This window comes from Perissodus microlepis, chromosome 22 (assembly GCF_051167445.1).
Source record: "Perissodus microlepis isolate ML-2025 ecotype Zambia chromosome 22, ASM5116744v1, whole genome shotgun sequence".
NCBI lineage: Eukaryota > Metazoa > Chordata > Actinopteri > Cichliformes > Cichlidae > Perissodus > Perissodus microlepis.
Genome location: NC_140481.1, coordinates 27,223,083 through 27,242,663, shown reverse-complemented (window position 1 = coordinate 27,242,663; position 19,581 = coordinate 27,223,083). Strand labels below are relative to the sequence as shown.

The following is a 19,581-nucleotide window of genomic DNA, read 5'->3' as shown; positions in this document are numbered from 1 at the left end:
TGCCGGTATATTTTAACTTCTTGGGATTTCTTTGCTACAGCTATTTTGTTTTATAATGTAGAAAAATTGAGACTTTACTTTGAATTAATGAATAATTGAGTAGTTAAACCCCTAGGGAAACAGGTGTGTCTTTTTATATAATGTTAGTATTAGGAAACACTGTAGTTTCACTGGGCTACAATATAAAAAAACTAAAGATAAAAAAACTTACTTCAACTTACAGCTGAACTGTTTCTGAGTCTTAAAAGAGAAATTACTCCAAAACTTTGATCTAATAAAGTTTAGACTGAGAAATGTTTTGGTGTTGTTTCAAATGCAGGCTGACAGGATGCACAGCACCGCAGTCTTGAAACTATCAAGTGAAGAAACTGTGATATAAATAGTGCCTCATGCTTGATTGAACGCTGAACACTTCCTCCAGCGGTGGGAACACTGAGAGCCTGGTACGACTGACGCGAGACGAGTTTGACTCAGCGCTTTGACAGACTGAGAAGAGATGTGATAGAGACAGACAGAGACAGAAAGTTCTCAGAGGTGTGAAAGTATTTTCAGGATGGAAATGCTGGTGAAAAGATTTTATCTGCCTGCACAAAGCGCGCACACATCTGCACGGCGAGGGTTAGTCCCTCTTTGACTCTGTGTTGTGTCTGTGATTGACACTGGTTTGTGAGGCTTCAGGTACTCACCGGGTCCTTGCTCCTGCGTGTAGCTGGGCGAGTGGTTGCTGTGGGTGTGCAGAGATTGCGCCCTCTGCTGGCGGGCCGAGTCGCAGGTCTGGTTAGGGTGCCAGGCCTGTTTGCAGTGGTAGCAAAACTCCGCGCCGCAGCCTTCTCTGCGACAAACCAGCCGGGGACAGCTGGCACAGCCCGAGGCGATGACGGCGAACCTGAGAGGAACAGACGGAGGAAGGGACGTTCAAACAAATGAGTCAAATGACAAAGTCAGAAAAGTTTTGAGGCCCTAATTGGAAAATAATAACGCTCAAGGCGGTGTTAAGAAGCTCAAACTGATTAAATGGGTTGCTGGTGCTGTTGATCCCACTGAGAATTAATGTCCCAAAATGCTGGGCCATATGTTTGAGTCTGAGCAATTCCCCCACATACCATCCACACCTATAACTGAACAGCCATGCGCAACCTGCAGAGCACAAAATCTGCAAAAACACAACATTAATACTGCAAGCCACACTTATCCCTTCGCACACCCATCCACACTTTAAGCTCTTTATCTGTCGCTCACAACAAAACATTGAGGTTTATTTGGGGTACAGGATGTTACTCAATGACGCTTCAACTTTTGCAGACTGCTCACAACATCGCTTCGTGCTATCTGTGAAAATAGAGAACTTGGTGCTAAACTTTGCTAAAAAAGAATTACAGTGTGTTTTACAGTCAGCAGTAACAAGTGCTAAATGTGGCCATTGTAACACGTCACATGTGCTCTTTCTGTCTCGCTTTCTTGATGTGACGAACAAAAACGGGGACTCTGACCGAGAGACGCTGCACACATAAGAGTCTGTTTGACACTAAATTAAACCATTAGGCTTTAATAAAGAATACTCCTAATTAGCAACTGAGGTCATAAACGTGTAGAAAGGGGATAAAAAAAGGGAGTAGACGGATCACCTTCTTAAAGAATCACACTTTTTGCAACACAAGTAGTCGCCCCCTGCTGGCTATTGAAAGCAGTGCAGATTTAACTGTCACAGAATCGCCATCAGGCTTTTCAATACAGTCCGAGGTCTTGATACGCGAGTCATTGGTGCATTTTATTTTTGCAAAGATGATTTTATGTCTTATTGATCTAATTTAAATCTAATCTCTTAACAAAAATAGCTTAACTTTTGCCTTTATTCTGAAATATTCAAACTGAAGTTGGCAGAAAAATCAAGCTGCAATTTTGCAGCGGCGACTAATGGACACATTACGTAGCCTAAAAGCCCTCTGTAGACTGAGAGGAGAGAGAAGATTTGATCAATAGAGCAATCACTTACTAACATCACTGAGAGAGAAGGGAAAAAAGATGGGATGAGGTCAATCGATACGGATTTCACAAACTACGATAGTGAGAATAGAGACAGAGAGCAGCAGAGTGCTCACTGGGAATATACAGCTGTATTGGAGTAATGACACAAATGTGTTTCGCAGTAAGGCGGTCAGATTGGGAAACCAGCCGTTGCTTTGCGCTAATCAAGGTCGGAACTTGAGGTAGAAATAAACCTCCTAACTTCTACAGCACAGTGCAGAAAACTTAAACCACTCCTCATTTCTTTATATCTTGCTAAGAAAAATGGGAAAGATGGTACAGAGATGAATCAAAATGGGAATACATGAATGGAAATACAGTATATGAGGCAAATTTTTCAGCCCAGCTCTTGTGCAGTTTGGCACACCTCCGCCTTTTCTCTCTGTTCCTTCCCTTTCCTTAAGAATGGCTTCCTAACAGCTAACCTCCCCGAACATCATATTAACTGAATAGTGAGATATATCACTAAGATGCTGTGTCAGGTCTTTGCTGGATTTTTTCAGATACTGTTCATCAGCTGTAGATAGAGCGTTTTTTAGACCTGCTACTTCTTCTTTTTTACACCACTTGTCTAGTTTCCTCAAATTTTCTTAAGGACACACTGCACACCCTGCTGAGATATGCCTACTTTTCAGCCAACAGCACCTCATTGGTCCAAAAATACTATTTTATGCCTGTCAAACAGTTTTTTTTTGGCATTTTATATAGATTCAACTAAGGAAATTTGAATATATCTTTCTTTTTGTTGAGTTTTGGGCCTTTTGTGCTTGAATGATTCATAGATTAGTTTTAAGGAAACTTAAGAATCATAAAACATTCCTCTAAAAACAGTCAAGTACAAGGGTTGGACTGAAAATGAGTGAAAAAGTAGCCAATGTGCAAAGAAATACTGTGATAAACTTTCAGAAAACCTGGATAATTGTTATTCAAGACCACTTCAACACTTTATTCTAACTTAACCTTTCCCTTTTTATGTAATGACGGTTAAGCAGCACACGTTTAAGGAAATAATGTTAAATATAGCCAAAGCACGGCACGTTGGAGATGATGAGGACGGAAATGAAAGAAGAGTGAGATACTGAGATAGGAGCGAGCGTCAGTCACAGGAGAAATCACAAAGGATGGCTGTCATAAAAGACTGTCACACAGAGAAGAGAAACATGTTGGGGGAGTGCAAACAAAAGCAAGCAGGGATTTTAAAATAATTCCCTCCCTGAGAAAAACAAAGGTTCTGCCACTTTTCCGCATGGTAGCTGTGCTTTTACGTCCCTCTATCGAGAAGAGGAAGAGCGTGGAAGAAGCGATAATGCGACAAACTTGTAATTGTTTTGGCATGCCTCCAACACGCCAACTTCAGCGTGTCCCTCGTTACCACCTCTGCAAGCGGTGTGACAGGCCTGCTCTCAGGACTGAATAAATTAGCAGATATCTGAGCCGACAACAGCTCGCTCCCCCGGACAAGATCAGACAAGAAGTGGCATTTCTGCAGAACTGCAGAGACACTTCAGCCTGCATCTGTTGAGACGTCGGCAACGCTTCCAGCTCCAAAACATTTATCCACAAAGATTATTCAAAGTTCATCTATAATAATAGTGCAATATCTTAAAAACTACCCACATTGATTTCATGATGGTCCCTTAACTGGCTTAATGTTCAAACAAGTGCATACACTTTGGATCTAAATGATGCAAATAAAAACACAGACATGCTGATTTTGCATTTCTTTCAGTAGCATCAGGACTCTGGTTCGAGGTCTCCTAAACAGCAGCAGAACAGCAGAGAATCACATGAGTAATAAACAAGCTCTTCACAACAAAACCGATTTGTTTACATTTTTTATAACTCAGTCTAGTTGCTACATGAAAAACCCCATTTGTCCTCCACTGGGAACCTTCCTACCACTTCTACTATAATTTGCCTGTGTATTTTCAGTGGTCATACACAGAGACGTGTTTCCAGGAAGACAAACAGTCCAGAAACAAAGACCTGCTTTCACCTAAATGCTACTGCTAGCAAGTATTTACAAGGACAAAATATGCCAGTTTGAAAATATTTTTTTTTCCAGGCAATGTGATGAAACTGGGAAACGATTCCTGTAGAACCAACAGGTGGATGGTGGGGCGGTGGTGGAGTTTAAACAGCAGGCAGCAATGCAGGCAGGGGGAAAGATCGCCAAATTGGAGGGGTGTGATGTAATGTTATGTACTTGAATTGCATTGCAGCGCTTTTCTAGTCTCACTGGCCATTCAAAAGGCTTTAACCGTACACTCGCACAGCTCTTGAAATACGTCATCTAGCTCACACCCACAGCCTGTTTGAAATCAACATGCAAGTGTTCGGACTGTGGGAGGAAGTACCAGGAGGAAACCCACGTAGGCTCAGCAAGAATGTGCAAACTCCACAAGGAAAGGCCTGGGGGTTTGAGCTAGGAATTGTCTTCCTGTAATGCAATAGTGCTAACCGCTGTGCCGGCCCAGAGGTGTGTTTTGATATTTGATGTGAGGAGAGTGAGTGTGTTCAAAGCTATGCCGCTTGAGTTGACTGCTTGAACTAGCTTTAGACTTGCTCAAATTAGTGAAGGAAGTAAGTTTGCTCGCTTATTTGCAGGGGTGACCACAGCAGATGGACGCATGTTTAAATTTGGCACTTCCAGACAGCACGCTCCTATTTATTCAGGCTTGCGTCCGGCAATAAGTTAAGTTTTAATGATAATAATAATCTTGTCAAGTAAGAAGTTGCTGTAAAAGTAACAGGGTTTAGGTGGTATTTAAATTTGAATCGATGTCACACATGTCACATGGAGTGACATTTTGGCACTAGATTAAAAAAGAAAGGCGTTGTGCAGATTTTTTTAGTAGCTTGAGGCTTGTGATTTTTCCTAAAATGAGAAATATTAACCTTATGATGGCACCACAGTAGAAGGCAGAGCATCACCAAAGCTTTTGAACACAGTGAGCGTGTGTGCACAGCCTATAAAGCGTCTCTTTTTACAAGTAATTTGTCCTCGGGTAAACATCTGGCGCTTTAACTGCTAAATACAGCACAAGTCTAAACCTGTCCTTGACTCAAACAAGCCTACAAAACTGCTCTTTTTAACTCTGGACAGGCTGTGGCACAAAGTGCAATTTCATTTATGGGACAGATGCCACGCCAGCGCCGTCTCTTTATTGGTGTATTCTGATGCAGCGCAGTCAGCGAATCAGGACTCATGTTTCCAGGGTGGAAAATGGTTGGGTGGGGTTGGGGGGAAGCCACAGACAGAATGGGACAAAAATAAGTAAAACAAAAAGGAGATGTGAGATAGGTTAAAGGGGGCATGTAAGATCACGAGCTGAGATGTAAATCTGTAATAACACATGACGGAATCGGAGGAAGAGAGGGAGGAGAAGCGGTGGAGTCATAGGAGTGCTGACATGCTGAAAGGAAACGTGCTCAGACACTCCTGTCAGTGTTCGGCTTCAATGGGAACCACCTGGGAGTGAAACCCTTAACCACACACGCAGACACATGCACAGCAGGAACCGGGATAAACCGACACCAGCATGAAGTCATGGCTCATCAGTGTGACTCACACAGATACACGAAAAACACGAGTGTTCGTTACATCTCATTCCGAGGCAAAGGCACAAAAATTCAGTCCGGCGACTATGTATTGATCGGTTTAATTAAGTCCCAACTCCTGTTACCCTTGGCAACGCTCCTTTTATGCCGCATCGATAGTCACCATGGCAACTGACAGCCAGGGACAGTCTTTGTTCTCACTGGATGCTGAGGTCTGACAATCAGACGGGTCGGGACCTCATTGGCCAGATAAGAAGAGCGGGTCAGAGGTATCCCACTGTGATATGACGGTTATTTAAAAATAAAAAAGATTCACTCAAAACCACAGACTGTGTGTAACAGACGGGTGTAGCCACCATGACATCACCCACTGATTTTAAAGCTTCAACATCAGCATTATAGTCACCCCCATCTTGGAGTTTATTAACCGGACCTGACACTGGAGGATGGATCCGCCTAAGAAAGGAAAGCGTACCCGGCTTTGTAAATGGGACCATCATTTTTTAAATTAACATCGCACCATGCTTATAAGGGCTTCAGACCATAAACCTATCAGGAAAGTGTTTACACAGGTCACAGATCGAGTGAGAAGTAGGGTTATTTTTCAAGAGACTTCAGCACAGCATGATTTCTTGTTCTTATTGTGCAGGTTTAAGTCACTTCCTCGTTGCAACCACTTTTCACACGGTCTGTGGATGGCACCCACACAAAACTCCTACATTTCCCAAATAAGCCTTTAAGTCACTAATGATGACTAAAAGCACACCTAGAATTCAAGCTAAAATGTTAAAACTGTGACAAAACAATTTCCCTGCGAGGATTATTAAAGTTCCCCTGATACCTGATGCTTATCTGTGTTATGATATTTTGAGGTTTTTAGCTTTTCCATCACCTTAGGACAACAGCGTCTTTCAAGATTCGTATGAGATTGTGCGATACGCTTAAAAACACAGTAATCATCTGGTGTTTTTCTCTGTAACTCCCGGCTTCATCGCGAAGCTCATCACACAAACAGACTGAAAGCAGTAAAGACTGGTCTGCCCACATTAGGGCAGCAGAGCAAGCTGCACATGCGACACTCGCAGATTACCCTCTTATAAACAGTTGTCTATTTATATGCCATTCCTCCTGACGTAAACATCTGGCTCCTTAGCTGCTAAATATACCACTGTTTCCCCGCGCTAACGAGAAAAGTTTGTCTCAAACATCTGCCTCCCGCAGCCAAAAGCGTCACTGATGAGAGCTGCGAGACAGAAGATATTAAAAGACGTTAAATCAGTGCTCCATTAAAGCTGCCGAAACACTTCAGAGGAGAGGAGAAATTCAGGGTAGGCTTATAATTTGTCTACTGATACTCCTTCCTGTTACACGCTGTCATCTGATGCACTTTCATTTGCAAGTATTGATCAGTGCAGTTAGTTTTACTACCTTAATAGTTCAGAAAGACAAAACGGAAAAATCCCCTCTAGCTGAAGAGAAGAGCGAAAGTGAAAGCTAATTTTTTTTTTCCTTTGTTGGTCTTCTAACCACAATGGTGACATTTACCAGCATTTTACTCACCTGCTGGGGGTTGAGGAAGGTTGTGAAAGTGTTAGCTGCAAACAACTGTCCCTTTTGACGAGGGTAACGGTGCATAATTTACACAATCCACACTGATTATTTGTTCACTTGTCACTTAGACCGTTAACTCCGATCAAATGTCCAATAGAGAAAAAGATAAGATAGAAAAACCAGGTCACATTTACATAACTTTCCCTGAAGACATACACTCTCTCACACACACGGTGCCCATTCTCAGTTATAAACACTCGATTAACAGCTACGTTCAAGAACTTCACACTTTTTTTTTTTGACCGTTTTCGGTTGACGCCTCGTCTCCAGTGAGCAACAGTCTGAAACTGCCTTTATCTCTCAGGTGTGTGTTTGCATGTGTGTGTGTGTGTGTGGGTGTGCGCTGCTTTCTCCCCTCTCTCCAGCCCTGCTTGTTTGTGGTGAATAACAATTTGATCTCGTCTGATGTAAAGAAGAGGCTGAGTCACTGCTGCCGTCAGACAGCGGACTGTCCCTGTAAATATGTAGGTCAGCAGCAGTCGACCTCTCCTTTAGTGATACTGGTAATACACACACACACACACACACACACACACACACACACACACACACACACACACACACACACACACACACACACACACACACACACTTTGGTTTTGGTTTATTTTTACCAGAAAACTGGACTAAATTACGTCTGTCCCAACCTCCGTTAGCTCCTGCTGTTCTTTTTTTCCACCAGGGCAGGCCAAAGTGTTCTGTCACAGCTGTCTGCATCCAGAGATACTAACAGGTCTATGCAGGTCTTCTACAGGAGACATCAGCCTCTCCTTTAGTTTCAGAGACACAGTTTGAACAGGTTAAGCTAACAGGAGAGGCATGTTTCAAACAGACCCAGAGGGAGCCAGGAGACTCATTAAAGAGCTCTGCTTAAAAAGACATTTGCAATATCGATCAAAAAATGCCCGTTGAGGTTCATTTACATCCCCATAGAGAGTAAAACCATCCCACTCATGGATTCAGGCTCAGAGTTGAGCAAACAAGGTGCTTTGAAAACCTGAAGTGGTGAAGATGTGACAGCAGAGCTGTGACACAATATAATTATAAAGCAATTAATTCCCCACAAAGCAGCGGTGTTTCATTTGGCTGGTAAAACTTTCTTTGAATATTTATTATAACCAGAGGGTGATTCATACACGTTTTCTGCTTTCTTAGCTTTTATAAAGTTGCCCAAGTTTGAGTTAAAATGTGTTATTCTGCATTTATGGTCCTCACAGGTTTTATCTCATATTCTAATAACTTGTCTGGGCAAAAGTAAAATCATGCTGAGCTGAAAGGCACAATGTATGGCTGCCAGCAATCATGGATCTGCTTCCTGCACCAGCACAGACGAGCTATAGATTTACTAAAGTAAGTAACATCAGTGTGTAATGGTCATGAGGTCATTCCTGACTGTAAAAGTACAGCAAACAGAGTGTAATGAGAAGAGAAAGGGTGAAAATGAGTTAATCATCCTTTTAAAAGCCACAAAGATTGATTTTAAAGATAAATGTTATCCCAGCTTTGTAATACATACAAACAGCCAGTGAACTGACTGATTTCATGATGAACGCACAATATATATATATATTTATAATAGGTCTACAAGTGCTTGATAATATAATCCACCACATACTGCACGTAAACACAGAGATTATGTGCATTTGCAAACTAAAAAAGGACATTAAAAAAGTATTAATCGTAGCACGAGATGCCTCATCGGTACAAATGTAATATTTCTGCCTTCAAAAGAATAAACTCATTTTATATAAATGACTCATGACTCCCATGCACGGCTGTACTTTCACAGCCCACAGACTTTCTAAAGCTACTGAAATGAATACAAGAGTGAAAATACTGCATTTTGTTTTTAGATTGTGCCAAATCTTCATTTATTGGGACAAAAAACAGTAACTAATAAACAAAAACCAAAGAGAAACAAATGCACATGAAGGCCCATATAATCAGAGATTTATATAGCTTTGGCTTTCCTCTGTAACAATACCTGTGTTACTATACAAAACCAAAGCAGAAGAATATCACTGAAAATCTGCGTTCTGTCTTCCCACACGCACAGACACGCACTCATGCACACAAACACAAACACAATGAATCACTCCTGCTTTCTATGATGAAACAAACGCCTCTCATTTGTTCCAGAAACCTAACCAGAGCAGCGACGCTACCTCTAAACCCATCTGACGCTCCCCTCCTCTGACCACAGGGCCACCTCTCAGGCCTCTGACCCACTTACAGCTTCTCCTCTACTTTGAAATTTGAGCCCTAGCTCTGCGTCTTTCCTTCTCTCTCAAACTGGTCGGCTCAAAGCAGTTCCTGTTTAGTTTAACCCAGACAGAAAACTGACGTGAAATCTGAAGTAACACCCTTTATCTGAAATTGCAGAAGAAAGAGTGAGCAAATAACGTTTAACAGTAACCAACTGGGTAATCTCGCACGTCAGCTGTTGGCCCGGTAATTATAGCGGAATTCCTTTCATTGGAAATGCTAACATACTAATATTTATGTATGCTTATCTGATGACTTCTTCATTCAAAACCAGATGTTAACTTGAAACTCCCTAAGTTTCTTTATGCTTCCAGCTTTGGAGAAACTGATCTTCAATTTATTCTCTTTCAGATATAAAATGACTTCTGGCATTACTCAAGCACCTTCACCAGTAAACTGAAGTGCCTCTGGCTTCACTACATTTTCACTTTGAGTCTCACTCATAGCCTCGTAGTCTAGTTTCTCTTTCTCACTCTGACTTTGTTTGTTTTTTATAAATTACGCAATGTGAATTCCCCCAAAGGCCACACAGACCTTACCACAAACGGACCAGGGCTCTAAAGCTTGTTTTGTATAATCGCCTTAATCTCCAATCAGATAACTTGATAATATTACATAAACAGGAAGACGGAAACAAAGCTGAAACTGAAGCCGGAATTTCACCTTACTGTAACTGCTCAGTCTAACCATTAGAAGAGTCATTCATTCAGTGCTATAAATGTTGGTTTTCCAACCCATTTTTCTTTCCACTGGTATCAGAGATATACGCATGGTATCCTTTGCCATCTGTGCTGCCACACCCCGGGTTATCACAGTAGTGCTTTACATCTCATACTCCCATTTCCTAACATTAAAAACACTATTATGTCGTTAAGAAATCCATTTGAACGCAAAACTCAGTTTCTTCTCATCCTATCCACGTAGATTTTAGTGCCTAAACATAACAGTACAGCGAGTACAAACGATACTTGTGTGCAAAGTGGAAAAAAGTCCCAAACTAGATGCAAATTGTGGTCTCCGGGTTGATAAAGTTGGGTGTTATGTTATTGCCACTCCTCCGGTTTTACAATGTGGACATTATTCTGTCAAAAGGGACCATTATATGTGGGCTGCAGACAGTGACAGCAAAAAACAAGTCATGCATATCTGTAGGACAGTAGTATTTGACTGCCTGGCAGGAGAACGTGGTGCATTTTACTATAAAGGATGGCACAGTGACCCACAATGACATATAACTGAAAAAATACCATGACTGAGCGATTAGTTGAGGGACAGAGCATTAATGGTAACCACTTACTAATAAGTGAAAACTGTGGTTGTTAATTTGTTGGTTTTTGATTCCCAGTTTAAAGGTCCCTGCTTCTTTATGACTGTAAAAATATTTTGGGTTTTTGCTTATTCAAGAGAGAAAATAGGCCACTTAACTATGTCACCAATTATCTGATATTTTTTCCGTCTACTACAAGAACATAGAGCTCATGAAGTGAAAGAGGCAGGAAACTGGTGATAATATCACATGAACGGTCAAACAAAAGCACCCAGAAGTGGAACCAAGCAGCAGCATCAGAGCAAAAATGCAGATTTTATCAGTGAGACGGGGCTGAAAACATAATCTGCAGTCTCTTACCCGCAGTCAGGCGCCGGGCACCATCGACAATCCGGATCAGAAGCAAGGCACCTCCTCAGTAGGAATTCCTCATACTTCTCCATCAGGGCCGCATCATCCAAGATGTCGGCCACCTGCCGCGGGGCCAGCCTCTCGGCACACTCGGGGCAGCTGAGCTGGACTCGGCTCTCTGTGATTTCAATGCGGAGGTACTGGCGCAGGCAGCAGAGGCAGGATCGGTGGCTGCAGCCCAGCAGCTCGGGGAGCTGGTCAGCGGGCTGACGCACCAGGCACAGGGGACACTCCAGGAGATTGGTCTCCCCGGAGGAAGCGCCTCCACCCAGAGACGGCTGGCTGGAGGAGAGTGGCTTTGAAGGGGTGCCGGAGGCTGCATCCTGGGGGGTCGTGGCGGTTGTGGCCGTGGTGGTTGTGGTGGGGTTAGCAGCAGCTGCAGCAGCTGCAGAACTCAAGGCGGAAGGATGCAGCTGTTGTTGCGTGTGGTGATGTTGGTGATGATGAGATAAAGGGGTGGCCGCTCCTCCTTTGGGGGCCCTGGTTCCCCGAGAGCTCCGTTTACCGTGGAAGAGGCTGTGGAAGGAGATGCGGCCCTGGCGCTTGCCCGGCGCACGGCACTTAGGGTTGGGAACGCCACTCACCGAGGAGTGAGGCGACTCTGAGTCCTTTTCTGATCCCATTTTTCCCAGAAGAGACAGACAGGGTCGGTTATTGTCCCCTTGTACCGAGGGACTCTGAACTACTCAAACACACACTCTATCAGACACACAAGGGCGGATTTGTCCACTTGTGAAGCCAAACTGGAATGCAAATGCTACTCTGGTTTGAGGCTGAGAAACTTGAGAAACAGTCTCCCTCTTCTTTTTTGTTTGATTGGAAACAAAACCTTATCAGCAAAACAGAGACTGAGATAACAGATAACCACAACAGAATATGAAAAGTGAAAAAAAATCCACTTAGATTCCCACAGTACTTTTCAAACTTGGCAGTCAAAGCACTCGCGAAGAGAAAAAAGCCTCCAGCCTTTCATCTTTTAGGCAGATGTTAAGGTCCGACTTTAGTGTGACTCTCAAAAGATTAATGTCAGTTTCAATCAATCGCTCTCCAACAAAAACAGACAGGGCAAAAAAAAGATAAGAGAAGAATCCAGGGAGCCTGACTCAGTCCAAATGTTGAAATAATTCCTCCGTTTTCATCCGATTCTCTTGAGCTGTATTCAGAGCGTCTCCTCCGTTCACCCTCCTCTGCTTCTTGTTGAGCACCGGCTTCTCTGAACGCTCTTTTTCTGTCAGGAAGAAGAGAGCAGGAAGTTAGTACAAAGAGCATGCTCAGTATGACACACACCTCTCTTCCCCCCCCGTCTCTGTGACTCTGCTTTGCTCTTCCTGGGTTTCGATCTGATCATTAACTCCTTAGATAATCTGAACCGAGTATCTACCTGTGCTAATTGCATTTAAACCCACAAACACACACACACACGCACATTAATGAAATCAAATGTTTTTCTGTATGTGTTAAGTAACCATAATTGAGAGGTTAAACAGGACACATCTGGATGAGTTAAGCCACCAATTAAATCCATGACATCATCATCCAGCCCGGCCAATGGTGTGTCCTTGTGAAACCAGTCTCTCTATCGCTCTCCATCACGCTGAGCATCGCAAGCTCTTCCTCCACTTCACACTGCGCTGCTAGTGCCGTTGCCATGGCAATGCTCACTATGAGCGAGGCAAACAGCGACCCACTCTGTGACTCTGGCACTTATGTACGCACACACTGAAACACACACGCAGCTGAGCATGAACTGCTAAATGGATTCACATCGAGACACATGTGATTGCGCACGGGAACACACACGCACACACACTCAAAAGATGTTTTTTAGCTGTAATGCAGGTACAAATACATGTTGAAACACGTATGCATTCAGACTACACACAGGCACACATAAACAAGTAAATTTTTCCTATTGTCTAAAGACATATACAAACACACACACACTCATACTTAAACACCAGATATGAAAAAGCATGGACTCACATGTTCAGTCTTGTAAAACAACAACACACACACGCTATAAATGAAAAATGATAATAACGCATGCAGTAATGTAACTGCAGTATATACCAACACACAGGTAAACAGTTTTACACCCAATAAAATCCAACACAAAGATACTAAATGGCAAACTGGAGGGTTGAGAAATGAAACCAGAATGGAAGTGATTACACGTGAAGTTCCTCTAGTGGCCACTTGAGGCCTCTAAAAACGAGTTAATTCCCCGTGACTCCCGTGATCGATGCAGAAACAAACATGTTTAATTACAGCCTTTTTGGGCTCTAAGACTAGATTCTTCCTTCATAATAACGGTGAATTTCTTTTAAACACAGCCAATTAAAATGTGTTCAGGCTTAAAATTAGTGGCACGGCTGCCTTGACCGACAGACAGAGAATCCCTCCTCTTCTGGATTGATTTAAAACACAGATCTGAAACACTGTCAGATCGCAGGAGTTTTTTAATGGTAGCTAGACCTCTCGTTTACACTGAGCTTGGAAAAATTGGATTTAAATACTTTTCTGTCTATAAACAGAACGAGTGACAAAAACTCTCTGATTTCTCTGGAACTTTTTTAAAATAGATCTTTTTATTAGCATTTTGTTCATGTAGAAAAAAAGAACATATTGCAAGTAACAGGTCTAGTGTCCTTGGATCAACAGACAATACGTTTTTTTGCAATACTAAAGTCCGTTGACATCGATAACAATCTAGTAACTAGCAAAACAGCTTCTGACGATGTCTGCTGAGCCTGAATTATGCTATAGCCCCTCCCCCTCCATTCCCAACAGGAAAAAGAAAACCAGTACATTTTAAAGGGCTGTATTTATCTATCTGCAACGACCATCGCATTTCTCATCATGTATGATGTGCTGTTTTGTTATGTAGTTCTCTGACTTACTTTTTTTATTTCCTTTTTTGCACATAGGTGAAAAAAACCCTCTGATTTGCACTTGTATAGTTTATAAAATCAGCTTGCTAAACAACCTTGCTAGCATTAGGTGGTAACTTAGCACTTCACTGTCTTAAATATGATCACTTCCAGCTCTTCTGGCACTGAGCAAAATGTTAATACTGAGGTTTCCAAAAAAAAGTGTGAGCTGTCATGATGGGTATTTGCATCTTTTGCATACAGTCTATGGAAAACACAGATATGCAAACTCATAAAACTCCCCACAAGCCTATTAAAGAAACACAACATGTACACAATGTCACACTCAAACCCGTAAATGAACATACACTAGCTCACAATCTAATCACCTATATGTCTGAATAACTGCCGCAACCTTAAACGTGATAATTATATTCAAAGCGCACACACACACACAAGTGAGCATACACCACCATCTGAATACACCCATTGTAATTATGTTCTCACTACAATTGCAGGCTGTGTGAGCTTGGATGTGTTATCACATTGCCGATTTATTTGTGTGTTTCTACGCGTTTCTCTGTAACTACTAAAAGCTCCTGGAAGCTCTCCATGAGCTCCATGGAGCTGGGCATGGTTGGAAATGTCATGTGGCATTAGAGATAATGGAACAGACAATAAAGTGAATTAAAAAGACTCAGGAAGCACGGTCACACTTCCTCCTCAGCAGTGCAGACATTTATTGTTTTTTTCTCTGTTATCAGCAAATGGCTGACCGGCATCTCTGATTGCCTTAGCGTTAACAAATGTGATTATGAACACCAGTTTATAAGCTTTTAACACACACATAGACCCATGCACACACGCTTTCATGCACTATATGTTGACCCAGTAAACATCACACCGTTCAGGATATTGAAACCTGTGGTTCTCTGTGGGAAGAGTGTGACGCAGTAGTCACGTGAGCAGCAGATAAGCTGATCAATCACAGCTCAGCAGACTGGCTGAGAGACGTGTCTGTGGAGCTGCTCCTCCGGGCTAAGCTGAAAGGTCTGATCCCAGAGTTTCCAGGTCATAAGCAAAACACAACTGATTATACGGGCCTGTATTGTATCTGCATTTTAAATGCAAAAAGCTTTTTTAAAAAAAACAAAATCATTTAAATATGTTTTGTTAAAGATATAAACAATTCTGATGTTTAGTGGTTACATTTTATAGTCAAAACAGATCAAATGTTAATGATTATTATTAGACGTGGCATGGACTTTTGAGGTAAACAGATACTGACACGCATGGCCGACACAGACTGAAGGTGAACCTCAGCAGTTTTGCAAACCTCTTACATATTTTTTCTTGTAAAGAAACTTATATAACTTATAGTCTGACCAACAGCTCGGAGCATCAACCAGTCAGCTTCCTAGCTCTCTTATTCTGGCTCAGGACACTTTAGGAAAAGAGATCCTGAATCTCTGTTTCCAAGTTAAGTAAAGGTAAAAAAAATCTGACTCCAAGAGTAAACTGTTAACAGAGAGTTGGAGGTCACATGTATGCCAGGCTTTTACAAAAATGTCCACATACATGTAATAAAAGTGATGAAACAACTGATAATTATTGTATAAATGCTTAAGCGTTACAAGAGTTGAAAACCTTTTAAATATTCAATGTTTCTACAAATTTGTAGTGCACATTCATTCAGTCACAGAGTGGATACAGTGGTGCTAAAACACTGTTTTATTTATTTAGATGACTTCCTCATAACCTGTTACTGCAGCTGTTATACTGGTTTTATATTTAGGGAAATAAAACGGTACTATAAGATAGGTTAAGGTCGATGAGTGTCGGTATATCTGTGAAGGTTCTCAGTCATCCAGGTCATCGTAGTTAAAGGAGCTTGCAAAGAAAAGCGTCTGGACTTCTTTAAGTTACTTGAAGACGTTTCACCTCTCATCCGAGAAGCTTCTTCAGTTCTAAGGTCAAATGGTGGAGAGTCCCAGATATAAACCTAGTGGGAGTATCCCCCCACAGAGGGACAAAAGGACCCCCTGATGATCCTCTAATCGCCTGAGCCAAGGTGTGAAACTGGGTGTGGGTCCCAATCAGCCAGAGTTTCGGGTGTGTTCATTGTGAAACCTGGCCCCACCTTATCATGCGAATTCCTGAGGTCAGATGGCCCAGGATGTGAGTGGGCGTTAAGGCGTCTGGGAAGGGATCTCAAAACTGGATTATAGATGGCAGAGAGTTGGTGTCGTAAACCCCCGCCTCTGTTCAAAGATGGTCTCTCACAGTGGACATAGATGGCTTCTTTCACTCCTCTTTCAAACCATCTGTCCTCTCTGTCCAAAATGTGAACATTGGCATCCTCGAAAGAGTGTCCTTTATCCTTAAGATGCAGATGGACTGTTGAGTCTTGTCCTGTGGAGGTGTCCTTGTTCAAATCCAGTACTAAAATATGTAAAAAATACAGGTGTGCATTAACCAGTGGACTGTGGAGGCTTTAACGGTAAATAACTGAGAAAGTCAAATGTAAACTGTCATGGTGGGAGTTTTTTGAATAACAAACAAGGAATAAAACAATAAAATGAGAAACTAGCTATGAAGTTATCAAACCGGTAAATGTCTACAGAGCTTTATAGTTCAAAGCATGAACTATAAAGAAAAAAAAACTTACATGGTAATGGAAAAGGAAAGAAAAGGTCGGTTTCAAAGTGCATATGAGGGATTCATTTGATTTCCTTCAGTATGTTTGGACATTGGAGCTATTTTAAGCCTTCTATGCAGCAAATGCATTCATTATCAACGAAACCATAACCTTCACAGTAACTTTCAGTTCCACAGCCAATCTGATGATTCACTGTGATTCTCTCGAACACTGAAGAAAAACACTCCTCAGACATTTTTCCAAGAAATTAAAAATAAAGTCTGGTCAGCTTTATTGTAGACAAAGTAAACCTCCATGTCCAGATGACGAAACAGGTGAGGAAACCAATTTTTGGTTTAATCTGATATGATCTGAACTGGCCTCGCCTGTCAGCACCAATCACTCTGACAGCAATCACTATAAAAGCCTAAATGTCACGCACTGTTGTTTTATCAAAGGAAGAAACAATGCAACAAGAAGCACACACGTTCGGCCACAGTTTCCACTAAATAGGAAAATATCAGGCCAGAAGAATTACCTCAAAAACCAAATTCTAACAAACTGCAAGCTGCAGGAAGAGGAAGAAAATACTTCTGAGCTGTAGTCAGAAACCAAAACCAGAGGAGGATATCTAGTATCAAAGTACATCATTAAACTTTTATGTGCATTTTTAACACATACCTACACACAGTGTGCTAACAAAAATAAATATCTGCTGAAAGCGAGCACAGCAGTGTATCACTCGCCATCTTCTCTGGGTCAAACTGGGTCTTTGTGGAGATGTGTATAAAAAGCCAGCAGTTTCTAAATATACACCCCCAGCAGCTCTACGTGTAAGAGCCCTCTCCTCTGTGGCAGCCTGAGCTTCACACGCTGTTTTTTTTACTCTAAATGTGTGTTTTCATCCTCCAATGCAGGGTTCCCATTTGGCCCAGTGATCAGGGCTGCTGGAACTGGAATCAAACTGGTTAAAGTTTTATCATGTGCCTGCTCAGTGATGCTGTCATCATTATCAGATGTTTTTGATGAGAACGCACAGACACTCACTATCTGGTTTCTCTTTCTTTTCTTTTCTTTTTTTGGAGATTCTCCAGAACTGATAAAGACTGTTTCTCCTCTCAAAGGAGGAAACATCAAAGATTCCTTCATCTTGTGTCAAATCTCTTTATCTATTTGCTTCTTTGCGGAATTATCAATAACTGAAGACTGGTCTCCAAGATTTTTAAAATGGGCAATCAGAAAATTCCTTCCTAAACAAACCACTTCAAAATTTGCTTGTAAGTTATAAAGATTTCAAACACACCTCCTGCCTCTATGAACAGACATTAGGGGAGCGCGCTGCCTTCAAACAACACGATAACCGCAATAAAATGCAACATTCAAACAGCGAGAAAACGAAAACGATTCTGTTGAGAGGTACGAAGAAAGAACAATGTGTCACAAACTTGTTTGTTTGTAAAGTAACGCCTAGATTATCCTCTAATGCAGACGTGGACACGGATGGCTGGAGAAACCGCAACGCAGCGCTCGTTCCTGTTATACTCTTAAAGATTGCTGCCTGGGGTGCGTGTGCACTTGTTGCATTTTTTATGCAAAGTCTCTGCTTACGAGCCTGCATGGTTTTCGTGCCCTCCCCCCCAGCAGGCAGGCACAACTTATACTATCAAATCTATAATTATAACATTTTCTGTTTATAATATTCTATTAGGCGACACAGTTACATATTAGGGATTGAGGAATGTGCATTTATTCTCATTTAAATTTCACACAATTTTGGCTTCCACAGATTATTAAAACAGGATAATTGAGATAAAGTGATCACTTGTTGTTCTCCTAAATCACTTCCCACTAATGCGTTATTACTTCATTTTTTGGCACAGACGGTAGAGTCGGGTGTGTACCAGTCGGCAGGTTGGAGTTATGATCGGTCTTGTCGACAAGTCTTTGGGAAAGTTAGTAAACCCCAATCTGCCCCCAATGCATCCATCAGAGTGACTGAGTGTGTGTGAAAGTTAAATAGCGTTTAAAGGAACAGAAAGTGTATTTGTGTGTGTGTTTGCAGTGCTTTGAGGCACCATGTATTTGGTTATTTACAGTTACACTTAACAAAACAGTTCTCCTTTTCTTCTAATTCTGTAATTGTGTTAAACAATTACAGAATTAGAAAATAATGATTCTAATCGTGTCTGTTATTTTGCTATAATTGAGCAAAAAGACTACTTACTAACACACACTAATTTAACCATTAAATCAATACGCAGCTCCTTTGAATGACGACACAAACCGATGATGAGTCAGTGTGGAAAAAACATCTCCGCAAACAAAAAAATGAATGAGGAACTGATCTGAAAAACGGCCATGGCATTAACAGAAACGAGTCCACGCACAGAGTATCTGCAGCCTCACCCAGAGCTAACAGCGAACATCATTCCCAGCATTCCCCACCTGACCTCAGAGTCAGGCTGAAGCCAGGTGGTGCACTTCTTTCAATAGGTGGAGTCCTACTCAAAAAACAGCCAGTTTCTGTTTGAAATGTTGATTTTCTTTCTTTAAAGCACTCATTTTGTGTTCTTCATCATTGTCACTGGGTTAATTGGTTTGTTTTGCACTGCTACCATCCAATTTCGTTGACATTATGAGCCAATAAAGTTATAATTGGGGATGTTGTGAGAACGCACTGTTTTAATGGATGCACGCATTTCACTAATTATTTATCAAACTTGGTATCTGGAGTCACGACAACTCTGCATTTCTAATTTGTCATGTATTTTTTAACCTCTTTAGCAAATGAAGTATTTGAATAAAACAAAATAAAAACAATAAAATGCAGTTTTTATTAGTGGGAATTTTATCAGTGTTACGTTTTTAGATGATGTGAGCATCTACAGATCTGCTTGGTTTGGTCCTTGGAAGCTTTGTTAGAATGATGATGG

At 41.6% G+C, this 19,581-nt stretch overlaps 1 protein-coding gene across 1 annotated transcript in view; it reads right to left on the bottom strand.

The window, feature by feature from the left end:
• The window catches only part of rnf19b (ring finger protein 19B), a 42,592-nt gene that overhangs the window by 10,090 nt on the left and 12,921 nt on the right, over nt 1-19,581 (bottom strand). Inside the window, exons 2-3 of the mRNA XM_084918704.1 lie at nt 11,090-12,368; nt 687-886 (exon numbers count right to left, since the gene is read on the bottom strand). Of these exons, the coding sequence (XP_084774830.1) occupies nt 687-886; nt 11,090-11,763 (874 nt within the window). The 5' untranslated portion in view covers nt 11,764-12,368. The remainder of the gene's footprint in view (nt 1-686; nt 887-11,089; nt 12,369-19,581) is intronic.